Here is a 17,787-nt window from a genome sequence, read left to right as displayed (position 1 = left end):
TTTTTCTTATAAATAGATCTTTGGAGGAATGTAGAAAAATTTCATTGCTATTGTTCAGTAGTTTATTTCCTCCATTGGCAAAATTGTCTCTTTCTATGGTCATTTTGATCATCTTTGTGTCTCTTAAATAATTTAACATCTTTATATGAAAAAATAGTTAATTAATTGAATATAAAAGATAAAACTAACCTTTTTAAATGTTCTTTCATATTTTTCTTTATAAAAGCAATTTCTGTTTATGATTCTTCAGCTACATAGTGAAGAGTGAGGAGGATGTGCATGCTTCCGCTCCTCTCCCCCTCTCCTCCTCCACTACAAGCTTGGGGGCATTAATAGAGCATCGTTGTTTTGTGAGCTTGCCTCTACAATAACTCTCCTCCCTCTTCTTTAAACCCCAATGCTGAAGAACAATGTAGAACATTCTTTCTTGCAATAGATGCTAATTGTGTTCTTAGCCGGGATCTTGCTGTCACAGCCACAATAACTGTGTCATTGTGCAGGGAAGCCGGGTCACAGTAGTTATTGTGCAGAATAATGAATGCTGTTTATTTGTGATGTGTCGTTCACTGCATCTGTGGGTGAGAACACACAGTCACTGTAATTTGCCTGGCCAGCAATCAAACTGATGTAAAATAACATCATCTGTTAAGCAAGTTAGCAGCCACAAAGAACTATTGACCTTTTTTTAATATAGAATATTTAATGAGAGACTTTGAATAATGGAAATGGAGGATGCAAGAACAGCTACCTAGTGTGTGTTGCACGTTAACCCCTATTTTGCAGTATATTTCCTGGTCAAGTTGACTGATACAGAAGCAAGGGACTGGGAGTGCATGTCTGCTGTGGCTCAGAGTGGGAAGAGTTGCTTAAGTACAATAAATTATGGATGGATATGTGACATAAATGTCTGGAGTCAATTGAGAACCAGGCTTCGTGGCTGTGTCTCCTTAATGAAATGTGGATTCTGAAAGCATCCCTGCCGGCTTCTTTCACCTACGTAAGGAAAAGATAATTGGAATGTGATGGTGCTTACCTTAAGAGTTCTCGCTAAAGTAAAAGGAAATGTTCTGCTGTTTTAAGTAACGTCGATGGGATTTTACAAGGATCTCAAGAGTTTGAGTTTGGCAGCTGATTATTTTCTTGACTCTCCACATCCTACAATTTTTCCCCATCCCACTGCCCATTTTCAAATACTTCTCAGCTGTAGGACTGCTCCTTAATGTTGCTCATTAGAAGGGACTTGGGAAATGATTTTCAAAGCAGTTCATTTTATGCTTGTTTCTTCCAAGTTTTGTCAAATTTCTAATAAATATAAACCAAGTTATTGCTTAAAGCGAAATTTAACCTGATTTATATGTACCTTTACTGTATTCCCTGCTGTCCTGCATAGTAGATGTCTAAATGATTCCTTTTCAGAAAACATTCTAACACAGTGATTTATACCATGTGAAGAAGAGACAGTAAATGATGTCCAGTGTCATAAGATTTTACAATTTCAGATCTTTTTCGTGGTCCTGGAATTTAGAGATTATTTCTCCCTCCCAAGATAGCATCCCCTTATAAACTAGGACAGATGAGATGATTTAACAGTTATCTTACCTGCCCATTATAAGTATAATTCCTTTTTTAAATTTTAATTCAATATCAAAATAGTATTAAAGTAATACCATAGATAATCCCACTTTTTTTTTGTTAAGTTTATATATTTTTATGTGGTGCAGAGGATTGAACCCCGTGCCTCACACATGCGAAGCAAGAATTCAACCGCTGAGCCACAACCTCAGCCCTGAGAATCCCACTTTTAAAATTTAAATAATATATATTCCATGTAGAAAACTTCGGAAATAAATATATATATATATATATATATATATATATATATATATATATTTAACTTTAAGCAATCACCAATCATCTCTGCATTGCCATGTAAAACGGCTGTCACAATGTTTTGGTTTAGAGGCCCTTCTGCTAGTGTGTTTGTCATTTTTCCATTAACCTTATTTTCAGGTCAAGGTCATTTGGATGTACAAGTCATTTTAAGTTTCTCCCAAGTACAAATTGGTATAAAAGATTTTTTATTCAACATGTTGTGTTTATTGAAAATTAACCTAAAAATATAGGACTGTGAATGGTTAATATTAGAACTTTTTGCACTGTTTCTTAAGTCTTCAAGTTTTTTTATTTAGTTTTTCTTTTGACACTGAACTTTATTTTATAGTACTTAAACCTTTATTCAGAAATGGGAAATATTTCTAATTTAGAAATTCAAATACATTTTATTTCATGAAGGCATTGACTTTAATTCAAGTAAGAATAATTTGCTTTCTCTTAGTGGATGTTTAAATGGGACCCTAATTCTCAAATTGGTTATTTTTACATATTTTTCCCTTAGATAAATGAAAACCAATTAAGATATTCTTATGAAAAGTTGATTTGTTTTTCTTTCTTTTAAAAAATCTCTTCCCTTTTTCCTTTTGACAAATGGACATCTGCTTGTATATAGCTAACTGCTGCTATTTTTTGCTTCTGTGACAGCTAGCCGATGGCGGAGTCTCTTCTCTTCAACGGCCTCACTGGCTTTTCCTTATAGTCCAGTTGCAAGACTCAGCCCTTATAGCAATGGCATTAATACTCCCAGCTTCTCTAAAACCTCAAATAAAGCAATACTAACACCTGAAAGAACAGGTAATATTTCAACTTCTTGACTAGTTGCTTGCTTTGCAATTCAGTCACTAAACTCAAACGTTCATCTTTCATTGAAAAGTTTGAGGGTAATCTTGATATAATGAAGAGTTTTGCTGCATCCTTATTTCAATATCAAAAGGCCTAGCATTAACATGTACTCTAACAGCACTGATCTCAATTGTGTGTAGGAGACTGTCTTCCCTTTTTACAAAAGCACACATATTGTTGTGTGTTTCCATATGCCTCATGTGCTTATATAGTCGGTGGGTCAAACAACTAGTTTTTATAATGATTCAATTTTCCAAGATTGCAAGTCTTTATATCTTGTTTTTTTGTTTTTGTTTTTTGTTGTTGTTTTGTTTTTAATTTTTTTCTGGGAGTTTTTTTTTTTTTTTTTTTTTAATTAAACTGGGGCTAGGTGGAAAAAATAGCCATAGGTCTCACCATTTCCTTGTTTGTCTCAGCACTGGTGTGTTCCATTCCTACAGCTTTCTTCTATTTGGGTCCTTTCTTCTTTGGTTCTTGTATCTGAAGCCATTGCTTTTTTCACTTTTGTGGGTGGCCTCCAAGTCTCCCGTGATTACTCACTGGTGTATATTATGAGGGTTTTTTATGTTTCTTTTTATGAATGTGTGCCTTTAACGTGATAGTTTCCATTTTTGATATTACTGTATGTATCCATTAAAGAATGGGCCGGATTAAATTATAATTAAAAATTATATAAACCCTTATAGCAGTACAGAAACATGTATGTATGATTAACTGAAAGTGTCCATAAATATGTATTTTCATACAATACCTTTAGATATTTGTGTCAGTGAGTTTTTTATTGTGATTAAAAACATGACAGTCTGGTTGTGTGGCTCAGTGGTAGAGCACTTGCCAGCATGTGCAAGTCCCTGGGCTTGCTCCCCAGTGCCACACACACACAAAAATGACATGAAATTCATCATCTTAAAATTGCTTTAGTAGGTAGTGCTGAGTGATTTTGTTTTTTAATTTTAAAACATGAATTTAAGGAACAGTAGTCACATGGTTTTATTAGATATGAGTATGTGAAGATGTGTTTACTGTATCAAATTGTGATGTGTTAGTCATTTTTTTGTGATGTTATGGAAACAGGAAAATATTGCTACTATATATATATATATTAACTGTAAGGTATATATGGATAATCAGTTCTTTAAATAACAAGCATATTTCCTTTGTTTTAGGTTACAACTCCAGGGGCTCTCCTCTCAGTCCCCAGTCATCTATTGATAGTGAGCTGAGTACTTCGGAACTGGAAGATGATTCTATCTCCATGGGATATAAATTACAGGACCTTACTGATGTTCAGATCATGGCTCGTCTGCAAGAAGAAAGTATGTTCTTTTTAAATTAGGAAAGTGAGGTTTCCACTTGAAATACAAGTGGTGGGGGAAGATCAGGCACTTCTCCCAGGTAATGGGCAAGAAATTTGGATCTTTCTCATGTATCTTCCTTCATTATAGGTGAAGCTGTTTTGTGCTTCTACCATTCATAAGAGCACCATGGGAGTTAGGCATACTTGTACTAAAAATACACTAATATATGGATGTTGCTGGTATGGCCTCTATGGAAACAGGTTGGAAGTTACCTAAGAAACAAAACACGCAGCTTTCTTGGCTCAGTAGCCTGTTCTCTTGAGCATTTATCCCAGAGCATTGGAAATTTATGTTTATACAAAATCCTGCAAATAAGTATTCTTATCAATTTTATTTGCAATAGCTTCAAACTCTGAAATTCATATAGATGCTCTTCAGTAGGTGAATGCTTAAACAAATTGTGATATATCCATAACATGGAGTACTACTTGGCCATAAAAAGTTACCATTGATACTACATCTTAGATGAGCTTCAGGGAATCATGCTGAGCGAAAAAAGATGATTTCAAGAGATGGCATATTGTATAATTCCATTTATATGACATTCTGAAATGGCAGAATTTTAGAAATGAGGACAGATTAGTTACTGAGGATGAAAATGGGGTGTGGGATCTCAGAAACGAGGAGGAGGAAATATAGCAAGGTAAAACAAAGGATTTTTGTGATATTGGAACTGTTCATTATTTTGACTGGTGGTAGTATACAAAGCTATAGGTAATAAAACTGTAAGAACCTAATACATACATACATACATATATACATGAATAAACTGGGAAAATCTGAATAAGATGGGCAGAGTATAATCACTGTTGATACCCTGGTTATCATGCTCTTCAGTAATTTTGCAAAATGTTACCATTGGGGAAAACTGGGTAAAGTGTATAATCATTATTTCCTACCAGTATATGTGATTCTACGGTTATCTGTTTTTAAATTTCATTTTGACATAAGTATAAAAGCATTTGCTCTAATTCAGTCCCCAATACTTCTCCTTCTCCTCTCCTCATCACTTTCCCTTCTTCTCTATTCTATTGGTCTTTTTCTACAGTTATCTTAAACATACAATTAAAAATGCATTGATACACCTTTAGGGTAAATAATTGTCAAAGAATAGATCATTGGACATGGGACCGTTTATCACTAGTTCTGCAATAAAATTATAACAATTGGTGTAAACCACTTCAAAAGCATTAACAGTGTCAAAGGGCACAATAAGATCTATGTCACACAACTGGGCTAAACTTGTTTTGGGATTGTATTTTCAGGTTAACAGAAACAGCCAAGTGTCATTTAAGCATATCAGTTTCCTGCTTTCAGAATTGGTCATGGCTATTATGGGAAACATGGTAATGCTTTTGCAAGATTTAATAAGATACATTTTGAGGGGAAAAGTAATTATTTTATATCATTATTAGCAATAAATTTAAATTCTCATTTAAAAAAATATGGCTAAAAGATTGGATGTCAGTTTCAGAAGTTAAGTAGTTGGGGATAGACTGCTTTAAAAAAAAAAAGGTTCAAGTTAAATCATGAACAACTCACAGTTTGAGAATTTCTAGATCGTTATCATGCAGGATGACCTAAAACTGAAGTATAGAAGCATCAGTGGGCTTTGAAAGAGATAATATTAGTAACTAAAAAGAATAAAAGAGAGATGACCTTGTTAGAAAATATTTGTGCCTTGGGTTTTAAACTTTTCCTTCAACTTTGAAAGTTGACTATAGAGATTTCTTTCTTGAGCAGAGTTTTGACTATTTCAGTTTCTTCTAACTTATAGAAAACTAAGGATGAATATTTTTTTTTTCTGAATTTTATTACTTAAACATCTCCAGATTTGAAAGGGGGTCATTTAGGGAAATTGATAAATATGTATTGATAGAGCCATAGCAGGTATATTTAATCATCACTGAAATTGGGGCAATCTTTTTTGAAACACCGAATTACCTAATATTAGATATCTGTTTGGTAAGTAAGTGTGTTTGGGGGTATTTTGTTAACTAAAAAGAAGATAAGGAGTCTGTATTTGAATAATTTTTTCGCACAAATTTTCATCATATATTTCATTAATTGTACTATTTAATAGCATTTTTTTAAAAAAAGGTAAAAAAAATATTTCTAATGTTTTTTTTATCATTATTTTTTTTATTGGTTGTTCACAACATTACAAAGCTCTTGACATATCATATTTCATACATTAGATTGAAGTGGGTTATGAACCCCCAATTTTACCCCAAATGCAGATTGCAGAATCATGTCAGTTACACATCCACAATTTTACATAATGCCCTATTAGTAATTGTTGTATTCTGCTACCTTTCCTATCATTCTACAGCATTGTTCATTTTCAACTGAACTCTTACAGTATAATTTCATACTTTCTGATAAATAGAAATAAATAATAATTTTAGTTGAAAAGGTAGTCTAAATTAATAAGTTTTACATTTTGAGCAAGATTGTAAAAATTATGTAGCATAGTCCCTATCACAAATAATCTGAGATAGCTACTATATTCAAATTTCTTTCTTTTTTTTAGAGAGAGAGAGAGAGAATAAAAAATATATATATATATTTCATTAATTGTAATTTATTAGCGAGATTGAAATTATAAGATAACAGCATTTGTTGTTGTGTTATAGGTCTCAGGCAAGATTATGCATCCACTTCAGCATCTGTGTCGAGACATAGTTCCAGTGTGTCGCTGAGTTCAGGAAAAAAAGTGACATGTAGCGATCAAGAGTATGATCAATATAGTGTGGAGGATGAAGAAGAATTTGATCATTTGCCACCACCTCAGCCCCGTCTTCCAAGATGTTCACCTTTCCAAAGAGGCATTCCCCACTCACAGACTTTCTCCAGCATTCGGGATTGTAGGAAGAGCCCCAGTTCCCAGTATTTTCCTTCAAATAATTACCAGCAACAACAGTATTATTCACCTCAAGCCCAAACTCCAGATCAGCAACCAAATAGGACCAATGGAGGTAGGTTGTGCTTTATGGTTAAAGAATAAGTGGCCAGTGTTTCACAGATTTAATTTCATCTTCAAGACCTTATCAGTTTGGTGTAAATTCACATTTCTAGTTGACCAGCTTCTGATTGTGTTTCCCAGATTCATAGATTGATGGCTTCATAAAAACCACCCTGATGTTGCTGGCCTTGGATGAGTTATAAACGTGGAGAATCTTTATTTTGTTGCTCATCCACCTGTAGGACAGGCAGGGCATGTAAGCCCAAGGTTTCATGCTCATGCCCTGTGTGGTGTGAGGTCCTGAGCTGCTTTGTTCTTCACCCTTCACCCATCCTCCAGTGCCTACTCCTAGCACCGAGTAATGGTGGAAGTGTGGACGATGATCTCAGAGCGGACTCAGTTTTTGCATCCAGATTTAGGGGAAGTTTGGGATGTGTTTTGATTCCTAACATCTGGAATTAAGCTGTATATAGCAGTAGGATTATGGAGGTTGATATTTTTGTCGTATTTGGAAGTTGACCTGTCCTAATGTCAAACATGGTGGGTTGGAATATGTGTTATTCTTTCATATATTTTTTTCTGTCTTCTTCATCCTTTGCCTTCACTCCCATGCTCAGGAGTTGGACTTCTTGACTTCCAAGAACTATAGGGAGAGTAGTCATGTAACATTTTTAAGCCCGGTGTGTTTTTGTACTAATGATCAACCAGACCCTCATGTGCAAATGCCATGCAATATGGAGAAACCAACCACTTAAAATTTTGTATTAAACAGTTATAGCCCTTAATTATTATGTTGCACCATTTCTCAGGGTGATCCAATGGTATTTAACAATCTTGCTAGGGCAAAATGCACATTATATTAGTGATCACCTGTTGCACATTTTGAGTTTTTAAAACCTTTTCTTCCTCTCTACTTGTATCATTTTTCTAATCAAGAGATCATTTAAAAGTTGGGTCATAATTTGCTGTATTTTCCAATTTCAAATTTGAAAGAATATTAGGTAAGGAATGTCATAGTGACTAAAATGTAAAAGGTCATAATACCAGCAAAAGGGTATACGTCAGAAGTGAGAGACGGTGCACTTGGAGTTGCAGCTCTGAGGCTTGTTAGTCAGATGTTGCAGAACAATGTGGTAGAGTCAGGCAGGTTCAAGCTCTGCTTCTTGATTGGTATTGTCAGTGGGGACGTTTTCTTCTACGCCGCTGTTTGTTGCACATTAGAAAAGTGGTATCTGCTTTCATGAAACACCATTTTGGAAAGGATTAGGTTACTTTGAAGTAACTCCTCATAGCAAGGTAGTATAGTTCAGGGTCTGTAATAGTTTAACATTTCTTATCTGGTTTCTGCATACAAAGGAGAATGGAATGCAAGGGTAGTTTTTCTAGAGACCACTTCTGACTAAGGAGTTCAGTGGTTGGGAGCAGAGGCTTTGCAGTCCAGTAGGTCCCGAGTCCCAGTCCTGTCCTTACCATTTGGCCCTTCTACATCTGGGTTTTTCAAGCCTCTGAGCTTTGGTTTCCTTAGCCATAAAATGTGGACAAGATAATAACTATCTCTCAGAAAACATCTACAATTTTGCATCAAACCATCTGGTATGGATTCTCCCAACCTGAATATGCTACAAGGAATAAATTAAATACTGAATGTTATGTTGCCTTGAGTGGATGTGCTGAATAAAATTGGCCTCCCATTCCACCCAACCTTTTTAAATTTTTAAAAACATATGGCTTAGATATGAGCCTCCATTTATTATCAGATATTATTTCAACCAAATTATGATATAAGGATGGTAACTTTAAAATGGATATATCCAATGGTTTTCCAAATTACTAAAATAATATTGATAGAAGATAATTATTAGCATTTCAATAAATTGAAAATAAGGTAAAAATATATCTTTATATTTACTGCTTCTATAGCTCTTATATAGTTCTTGGTATGTTTCTCTAAGTCATAGAATTAAAAGGAGCATATTTGGAATGGTTTGTTGGATATCAAAAATAACCAACCCTTGCAGGTTCATTGACAACATTCTGTACTTTGAGGTATAGTAGGGGTCATTAGTGGTGTGATGTGGTCATTGGTGGTGCAGCCACCTCCCCTGTTCCCTGAGTTGACTAGAAGGCTGGGGCTGGCTGCTTGGTGGGTAACTAAGTCTCTCCTCAATTCCTGAAGATTCCCCGAGTCTTTGTTCCATGGAGTGGTGAGTCTACTACCCCTTGGCTCTGAGCAAACTCATTTGCATTTTTTCTTTGGTCTGTTCCTCCAATTTCCTGTTGCGTCTCAGTCCTTGAAGATTAAATTCTTGATTTCTTGGGAAGATAAAAACTAGAGCATTGCTTTTGATTCCTTAAACTTTAAAGTGTGTGTAGTTATTAATACAGTCTAAGTTGTTTGACAGGGAAGTGAACCTCATTTTCAAATGCTCAGGCAAAGTCTGGATCTCACGTCTTCGCTCCAAGAAGCATGGTGTCCTAATCTTTATATTTGGAAGGCTTTATTTTTAAGGGCATATTTCAGGATTACAGATTTGAAAAACTGAGTTGGTACTTAAGTGTGTGTAAAGATTGGTTTTGAAGACTGCATCTGGATTAAGATTGGAGACATAACAAAGAATAATGTGTGAACCTTATTGACTAGATAGTGGTTTTGGGGGGAATTTTAAGGGAAGACTTTCTTGAGATGTTTGGAAATTTTTGTATATGGGTTTTGATGTTATTTTGCTTGTACATGATGAAAATATTGTGGTTCTATAGAATTATTCTTAGGAGATTCATATGCATTCAAAGTGTCAAGATGCCTGCAGCTTTTATATTGTTTAACTAAAGCAAACAAATGTATATGTGAAGATGAATTAAATATGGCAAAGCAAAAACAGTCAGTAGATCTAGCTATAAAATATACAACTGTTTGTTATCATACTATTTCAATATTTCTAAATATTTGAAAACTTTTATGGTAGATGGAGAGAAATTTTAAAAGAATTATAAATTTAAGAATTAGAATCTCAGTTTTCTAATTAATGGCATATAATTATTTCCCTCTTTGTCCTTGCTGTTTAAAAATATGGAGTGAAAGTAACTTAGTCTCATTTGAAGCTTACTTCATGGCTGCATTTGAGAATGGGAGTCAGAGGGATTTGAATCTAGGTATTTTCAAAATACCTAGATGTAGATGATAAGAATTTATCCCTTTTAAGTCCTCATTTCCACCACATACTTTCTACTTGCACATGCATGCATAATACTTGCTGAATGTATTAAATGTCTGCTGAATGGGGCTAGGAGCTTTAATAGGAATATGAGGGTATTAGATAAACGATTATTAAAAATTGACCTTAGGGATGGCTGGGGATGTAGCTCAGTGGTAGAACACTTGCCTTGCGTGCACCAGGCCCTGGGTTCGATCTCCAGCATCACAAAAACATTTTTTTTTTTAATGAAAAATCAAGCCTCAAGGAGTTATAGGAGGTCCTGTCCCCCTGACCCCCATTAAGGCCTAGCTTTTTGTAGTTTGTTTTACTCACAGTCAACTGTGGTCAGAAAATCTCAAATGGAAACTCTCAGAATTAAATAATTTATAAATTTTAATGATGTTCTTATAGTATATTCTTATGTATAGTAAGGATTACAAATAACTTAATTTTTATATTAAACTTTATCATAGGTGTACGTGTACAGGAGAAAGAAGTTTGGTATTTATGTGTTTTGGTACTGTGGTCTAGTTTGGACATTAACTAGGGGTCTTGGGATGACCCCTATTTGGGAGGGATTCCTGAGGATATAAGAAAAAATACTATAATGAGGAAAATTACCAAGAAATTAGCAGTCAATGCAGTATCTGAGTGTTATTTAGAAATAAGCATGGAGAGTGAGGGAATGTGTAAGTCATGGATACCTCAGCTAGGAGGTGTCTGAGCTCCTGTGAGGGGGGATAATTATGCTAATTATTTAAGTATTTGTGAGAGTTAGCAAATTGAGTAAAACATTTTTATGGTTTTCTGTCATAGCACCAAATTTTCTTATTATACTTTATTATACTTACTGTATGAGAATGCTTATAATACTTGTCTGTTCCCTACACTACCCCACTGGGGTGAAAGTTACTGGACAAAGTCAGAGTTGATGAGTCTAAGTAATTTAGAGGGAGTAGGGTGTGCAGCGGGAGGAAGAGGAGATGAGTCTGGCTTGTCCTTGAACGCATTTGGTTTAGGATTCAAGCTTATCATTGGTTTTCTGATTTAGCTTGAAAGAAAATGAACCTAAGCTTGGATGTCCTGATATGTGCACTTAAGTATTTTGGGATATTTATTAATAAAGATATCTTGTAGAATTTAAGTAAGGAAAAAAAAAAAGGTATTACAATGGTTTGTGATCTTCCAAAAGTTTAATTGTACCTTTCTAAATGTTATCCATTTAATATTTAACTTATTTCAATTGGAAGAAACTAAGGTTAATTTTAAATTTCAATTTACTTTAGGTTTTGTTTTTTTTCCCCCTTAGCATCAATAATGGAAAAAACGCTGAGGAAAATCCAGTTTAGACTACAAACTCAATGAGAATTGGGGCCTGTGTCTGTTTTATGTATTGTGGTATCCCAAACATCTTAGAAGGCCTTGCATTTAGTATGTGCACAATAAATATTCCTTCCCTTGTTTGCTCCTTCTTTCCACAGAATGGGGAAGGGTGGAATGGAGGGACCATCGTGCTCACACTACCAGAGTGCCCTCCTGTGGTTGGGAGCTGGCTGAGTGGTTGGTTGGGGTCACTGGATGGGCTGATGACATACAGAGAGCTTCTACCCTGATGGTGTTGTGCAAAAGGCCATGCTCAGGAGCCAGAGATCTTAGGTGGAAGTGAAAAAAGAATGGGAGTCAGAGGAATTTGAATTAGGGGCAGAGCCAGGTGTGTGCTTGTGTTGCAGAAGAGTGGAACTGGCTACAGACTGGGGGAACAAGGCGGGGGGCATGGAGACCAATTAAGAGGACTTTATGAAAATGTAGATGATAAATGATGTGATAAATGAGCCACTGGCATTGGAAAAGTTCACTAAATGTTAGGCATAATTAACAGGACTTGGAGTCTAGGGTGGAGAGAAAAGATGCATTTTGGGAAACTCTTATTAATGTAGAAGAAAATGTGTGACGGGAAGAAAGAAATGAATCTAGTTCTGTACTTGAACAGAGTTTGGCTTAGAGTCCATATATACTGTTTGTTTTGTGAGCTTGAGTGACCTGATACAGGCACTGTAGTCTTGGGCAGTGGGGGTTGTATATTAATAAAGAAAAAACTGCCTTCTAAATTGGTGCTACTGCTTATTTCAGACTGAACCAGGTTGAGATCTGTGTGTGACTCTGCTGCCTCCTAGTGGCCAAAGACACACACGGCAAGGAGAAAGAGATCCAAGCTTTCTCTTGGTCTTTGCAATCCTTTGTTGGTGCACTAAAGAGAGTTAGCATTCTCAGAAGTTCACATGGTCCTGTTTGTGCGATGAGTGGATATCTAAAGACATCTCATGTTGAAATTTCACTAATTTGTTCAATGTTGATATGTTGGCAAAAACTTGGCAAGTGTTAGTTTTGACTCTCCTAGGTTTTAAGTTTGTAATGTCTACTTTTTTAAAAATTAAATAGCTGTAAGATTGTTTTCAAACATTATTTGACATAATTTCATCCACTTATTGAGTAGGAACAAACAGGTAGTATCTGATTAGATAGGTGCCATCTCTTTTTATAGGACACATACTTTCTTTTAATAACAAGCGATTAGATGAAATTCTTCTGGTTGGAGAGTATGTTTTCCGATAGAAGAGGTTAATTCTCTGTTAGGTTGTTCATCATGCACATGATACTTTTTGTTGTTGAGCAAATATGTTTTTATTTACTTTTGAAAACAAGTGTTTTAGTTGACATGGAATTTGTTATTTTTTAAAAAATTTTGTTTTGTAGTTGTAGATGAACAGAATGACTTTATTTTATTTTTATATGGTGCTAAGGACCTTACACATGCTAGGCAAGTGCTCTGCCACTGAGCTACAGCTACAGCCCTGAAATTTGTTATTTTAAAATTAGTAAAATTCTTTTCTCTTCCAGATAAGCTCCGAAGAAGTATGCCTAATCTAGCCCGGATGCCAAGTACTACTGCTATTAGTAGCAATGTTAGTTCTCCAGTCACCGTGCGGAACAGTCAGAGTTTTGACTCAAGCTTGCATGGAGCTGGAAATGGAATTTCAAGAATACAATCTTGTAGTAAGTTTAATAAATTTTAATTTTATTACAATTTTTAACTAGTTGTAATACCATTAAGGAAAACAACTTACTATTCCAATTCTTCTTTTTAGAACTTTTCTCCTTGTCTTGTAACTTTTCTGTATTTTTCCACTACAGTTGAGTTATATTTTCACCAGTGCCTATGTTCCCAAGTGATAACATTCAATTACATACAGGCCTTTAATATCCAATGCTAGCAGACATATTAAATGGTCATTAATTTATCCATACTGTATAAAAATAACCTCTTTTTTTCTGTGTAAAGTCTCCTTTTTCTAGCTGTCAGCCTGATACTTTTACTTTGAATAAACACATTAATTTTGTCTAGCTATTGCTTTGGTCTTGTTGTTCACCATCCTGTAGCATTTCTACAGAAGTGTGTGGACAATAGTTTTTATTTGCTACATTTCAGTACATCTCTATCTGTTCTACCCATCAGTGAGCAGTGCAGTAAGCATTAAACATGGTGCTCCAGTTTGTGTGAGGATTTGGTGGTTCTAGGGTTTTTCCCCTGTTCCTACACATGCTCTTCCTATAGGTTGTTGGGGTTAAATTTTAGACAGGTGAAGTGACAATTTGCCGGAGGCCAGGCAGATGGAAGAACATAGATTTTAAACAGGTCTGATTACTCTGGGAATTTGTTTTTAACTACTATGATGTTCTGACTCCAAATTCTGTTCTTCACTGCCTGACATTCTTCTCCCTTCCTTTTCATTCAGTTTACTTCTATTTACTTTCAAAATACAACCCAAATGCCAGCCCTTCGGAAAATCTTCATTTCTTCCTTGATGACCTTAACACATTCTCCTAAATATCACCCAAATAAGTTTAGAATAGGTAGATTTTTGGTGCTTACTTCTATTATTCATTATATAGGTTGAGCATCCCTAATCCAGAAGTCCAAAATCTGAAATGCTTCAGAATCTGAAAAACTTAAATGCTGACATGATGTCACAAGTGCATTATGTACCTTGGGACTTTGTTTTTTACACAAAATTATTCCCAGATATATATTCCCAAACCTGGAAAAATACAAAATCCAAAACGCTTTGAGTAAAGGCTACTCAACCTGCATCATGCTTTGTCAGTATGTTTGTCTTCCTTACCAGATAAGCTTCCTCTGAGCACGAGAGGTAGCGTATTTTACTTTCTCTTCCCAGCGACTAGAATGTTGCTTTAACATAATGAACTCAGTGAATGCTTGCATGAATGCTTGCCATGGAGTTGCATCTTGGGGCTTGACCTGTTGAATATTTGAATTAGTGATTTATATAAAGACACAGAGACAATCTGTGACTTTGCTAGTGTCTTGAAACTGAAATGACTGTGATATTTATGTCATGAGCTTAATCAGTGGACCAAATGTATCATGAAGAAATTTAAAAGGAATGTACAGTTCTGTATTCGAGTTACAGAAATCAACAATACAAGTATAGGACAGGAGGAATGTGACTTTGACAATAAAAAATATGATGCCAATGAGGAATTTTTATTGAGTCCAACTCAGTGTGGTTAATAGCATATTTGAGTGCCAGGAAAACCTGTAACCCAAAATAGAATAGAATGTGTAAGAATGAGAGTGTCCAGCTTTGGGCTGGGCTTGTGGCTCAGTGGTCAAGTACTTGCCTGTCACATGTGAGGCACTGGGTTTGATCCTTAGCACCACATAAAAATAAATAAATAAAAATAAAGGTATTGTGTCCATCTACAACTAAAAATATAAAAAAGAAAAAAAAGAGTGCAGCTTTGAGTAAAGTGCTCAAAAAATAAAACATATCAAAAGAACATAGGAACCAGTTTGAAGAAATTCTCAGTGACCAAGTCTAGGACAATTTGAGCCACAGAATAAATGATTATATAATAATGGATCATAACTGAAAGAATGAAATAAAAATCCATGAGTTATTACTGAAGTAAATAAATAAATGGAAAAGAGGGGAAGTTCTTTACAGTAGAATTCCAGTTAGCATATCTAAAAGAAATGAAGAAAATAGAAAAATTATTATTTGTAAGTCAAGCATAATGCTCAGGAAATCCCTGCCCACTCCAAGCCTTGCTCTTTATCCATGCTTTCTGAGTTTCTGTCATGAAGACTTCTGGTTCCAGGCCATTTTGCTTTCAGAAAGGAGCCTAGGTTGGGCTGGGATTGTAGCTCAGTGGTAGAGTGCTTATCCAGCATGCATGAGGCACTGGGTTTGATTCTCAGCACCCCATATAAATGAATAAATAAAACATAAAGGTCCATCAACAACTAAAAAAATATTAAAAAAAAAAAAAAAGAAAGGAGCCGAGGTTAGGTAGAGAAAGTTGGAAAGGCAGTGTGGTATGGAAAGACATAGTTGTAGTTGAGACCTGAGTTTGGGTCTTTTTGTAATCATAAACTTGTGGGCAAGTTATATTCTGTTTAATTCTTGATTTCTCATTTATAAATAGGATTATGCCTATTAATTTTAACCAGTTTTTCTTATCAGTTCTTTTTTTTTTATCAATGGCAGTTATATATCTTGTGTATGAGAAATAACACTGCTGAGAATCTATTTCTGAAGTGTTCTAAAGTTTTATTTCAGATGAAATTGATTGAAATTTCACTGAATTTTGTGAGAATCTTAACATTCTAGGTGTAACCTAGAATGGCCAGTCCTTTGTTGATTTAGGTTTTCTTTAATGTGTCTCAACAATGTTTTGAAGCTTGTTATGTAGAGATTCCACATATCTACCTAAAATTATTTCTAAATATTTGGGTTTTTTTCTAAAATTTTTTTTTAGTTGTAGAGGGACATAATACCGCCCATTTATTTATTTATTCATTCATTTATTTTTATGTAGTGCTGAGAATTGAACCCAGTGCCTCACACATACTAGGCAGGTGCTCTACTACTGAGCTATAACCCCAACCTCTTTTTTAAAATGTTTTAATAAATATTATTTTTTAAATTTTAGTTTTTCCTTGTTTGCCAATATTTAGAATACAATTGGCATTTATGTTTTGATATTGTATCCAATAGGCTTGGTAATTAAATTCATTTTTCCTAATGTGATGGAATTTGATATTTTCCTAACATAATATGCATATGATCACTAAAACATGTTCAGAGGGTTTTAATAAAACTCCGTATGAAAGAACCCAACCTTCCATCATCAGGAGAGATTGTGACATTCATACAGTGGAATATTACATAGCAATGCATCAGCATAAACGACTGAGACACAGAGAGAGCATATCATGTAATTCCATTCATGATGAAGTTCAAGGTAGGAATAGCCAGTCTGTGATGATCAAAGTGGGACTCCTGACAGAACCCCTGAGACTCTGGTGAAACTGTGTATCTCGGGATGGGGAGTGGTTACAAAAATGTCTTTGCTTTGAAGATTCACTGAGCCATAGACTTAAGATTTATATAATTTTTCTTTTTTATGTGTCAAAAGAAACTGAACCAAATTCATATACAAACTTTTTTTTTTGAATATAGGTAGCATTTTCTATTAGGTTTGATTCATTTTATTCTTTGAAGAAAAGTATTACTACATTTTAAAATTTTCTAATAGTTTATTGCTTTTTAATGTGAAACAATTGTACAATGTTGGGAGAGTGAAGATGTGAAGTTTTTATGAGTAGCTATCCAGAGAGGTCTCTTCATGTGAGATTTTGCTGCTAATATAAAGGTAATGGAATAGCTTATACTCGTTGATTGAGTGCTTACTAAGTGCCAGGCACTCTTCTAAGACTTTAAGTATATTAATTTATTTAATCTTTAAAATGACCTTATGAGACAAGAAAATGTCATAATAAATATTCTTTAAAGAATATGCTTGTAGGGTGGGGTTGTGGCTCAGCGGTAGAGCGCTCGCCTTGTGCATGCGAGACCCTGGGATCGATCCTCAGCAATACATACAAATAAATGAATAAAATAAAGGTATAAAAAAGAAAAAAAAAGCTTTTTTTTTTTTTTAAAAAAAAGAATGTTTGTAGTAAGCTATTTGTACCTACAGATATCATTTCTGTCTTCCTTTCTATAATTACAACTCTTAGATTGTCTCCTTGTTTTATTTCCATGAAACCATCCCCAGGGCAACCCTCAAGAAATCCTAATGTCTACCAGGCAACCAAGGAAGCATTTTTCTAGTAAGAACTCAGATTATAAAATTTATTGAAGGAAAGAAGGCTGTGCTTAGAACTGGCTTTATATATATAGTTGACCTTTGAACGATACCAGTTTGAACCATATGGGTCCACTTATACATGAAATTTCTTTTTTCTTTTTTTCTTTTTTCTTTTTTTTTTTTAGATTTGTGGCAAGTTTGAAAGAAATTTGCAGAATAACCATATAGTTTAGAAATATAAAAAAAATTAAGCAAAAGGTATGTGAGTGCATAAAATGATGTAGATAAGTCCATTTTATCACTACCATAAAATATAAATGTCTCTTATAAAAAGTTAAAATTTACCTTTTTCCCCACA

The 17,787-nt window shown here is 34.7% G+C and overlaps 1 protein-coding gene across 1 annotated transcript in view; it reads left to right on the top strand.

The window, feature by feature from the left end:
* SLAIN1 (SLAIN motif family member 1) overlaps positions 1 to 17,787 on the top strand; it is a 63,586-nt gene that overhangs the window by 40,682 nt on the left and 5,117 nt on the right. Inside the window, exons 3-5 of the mRNA XM_081302734.1 lie at positions 3,903 to 4,052; positions 6,731 to 7,072; positions 13,152 to 13,307. Of these exons, the coding sequence (XP_081158860.1) occupies positions 3,903 to 4,052; positions 6,731 to 7,072; positions 13,152 to 13,307 (648 nt within the window). The remainder of the gene's footprint in view (positions 1 to 3,902; positions 4,053 to 6,730; positions 7,073 to 13,151; positions 13,308 to 17,787) is intronic.

The sequence above is a fragment of the Spermophilus citellus genome, assembly GCF_964194105.1.
Source record: "Spermophilus citellus genome assembly, chromosome: 1".
NCBI classification, from domain to species: Eukaryota; Metazoa; Chordata; class Mammalia; order Rodentia; family Sciuridae; genus Spermophilus; species Spermophilus citellus.
This window is presented reverse-complemented; position numbering and strand designations above follow the sequence as displayed.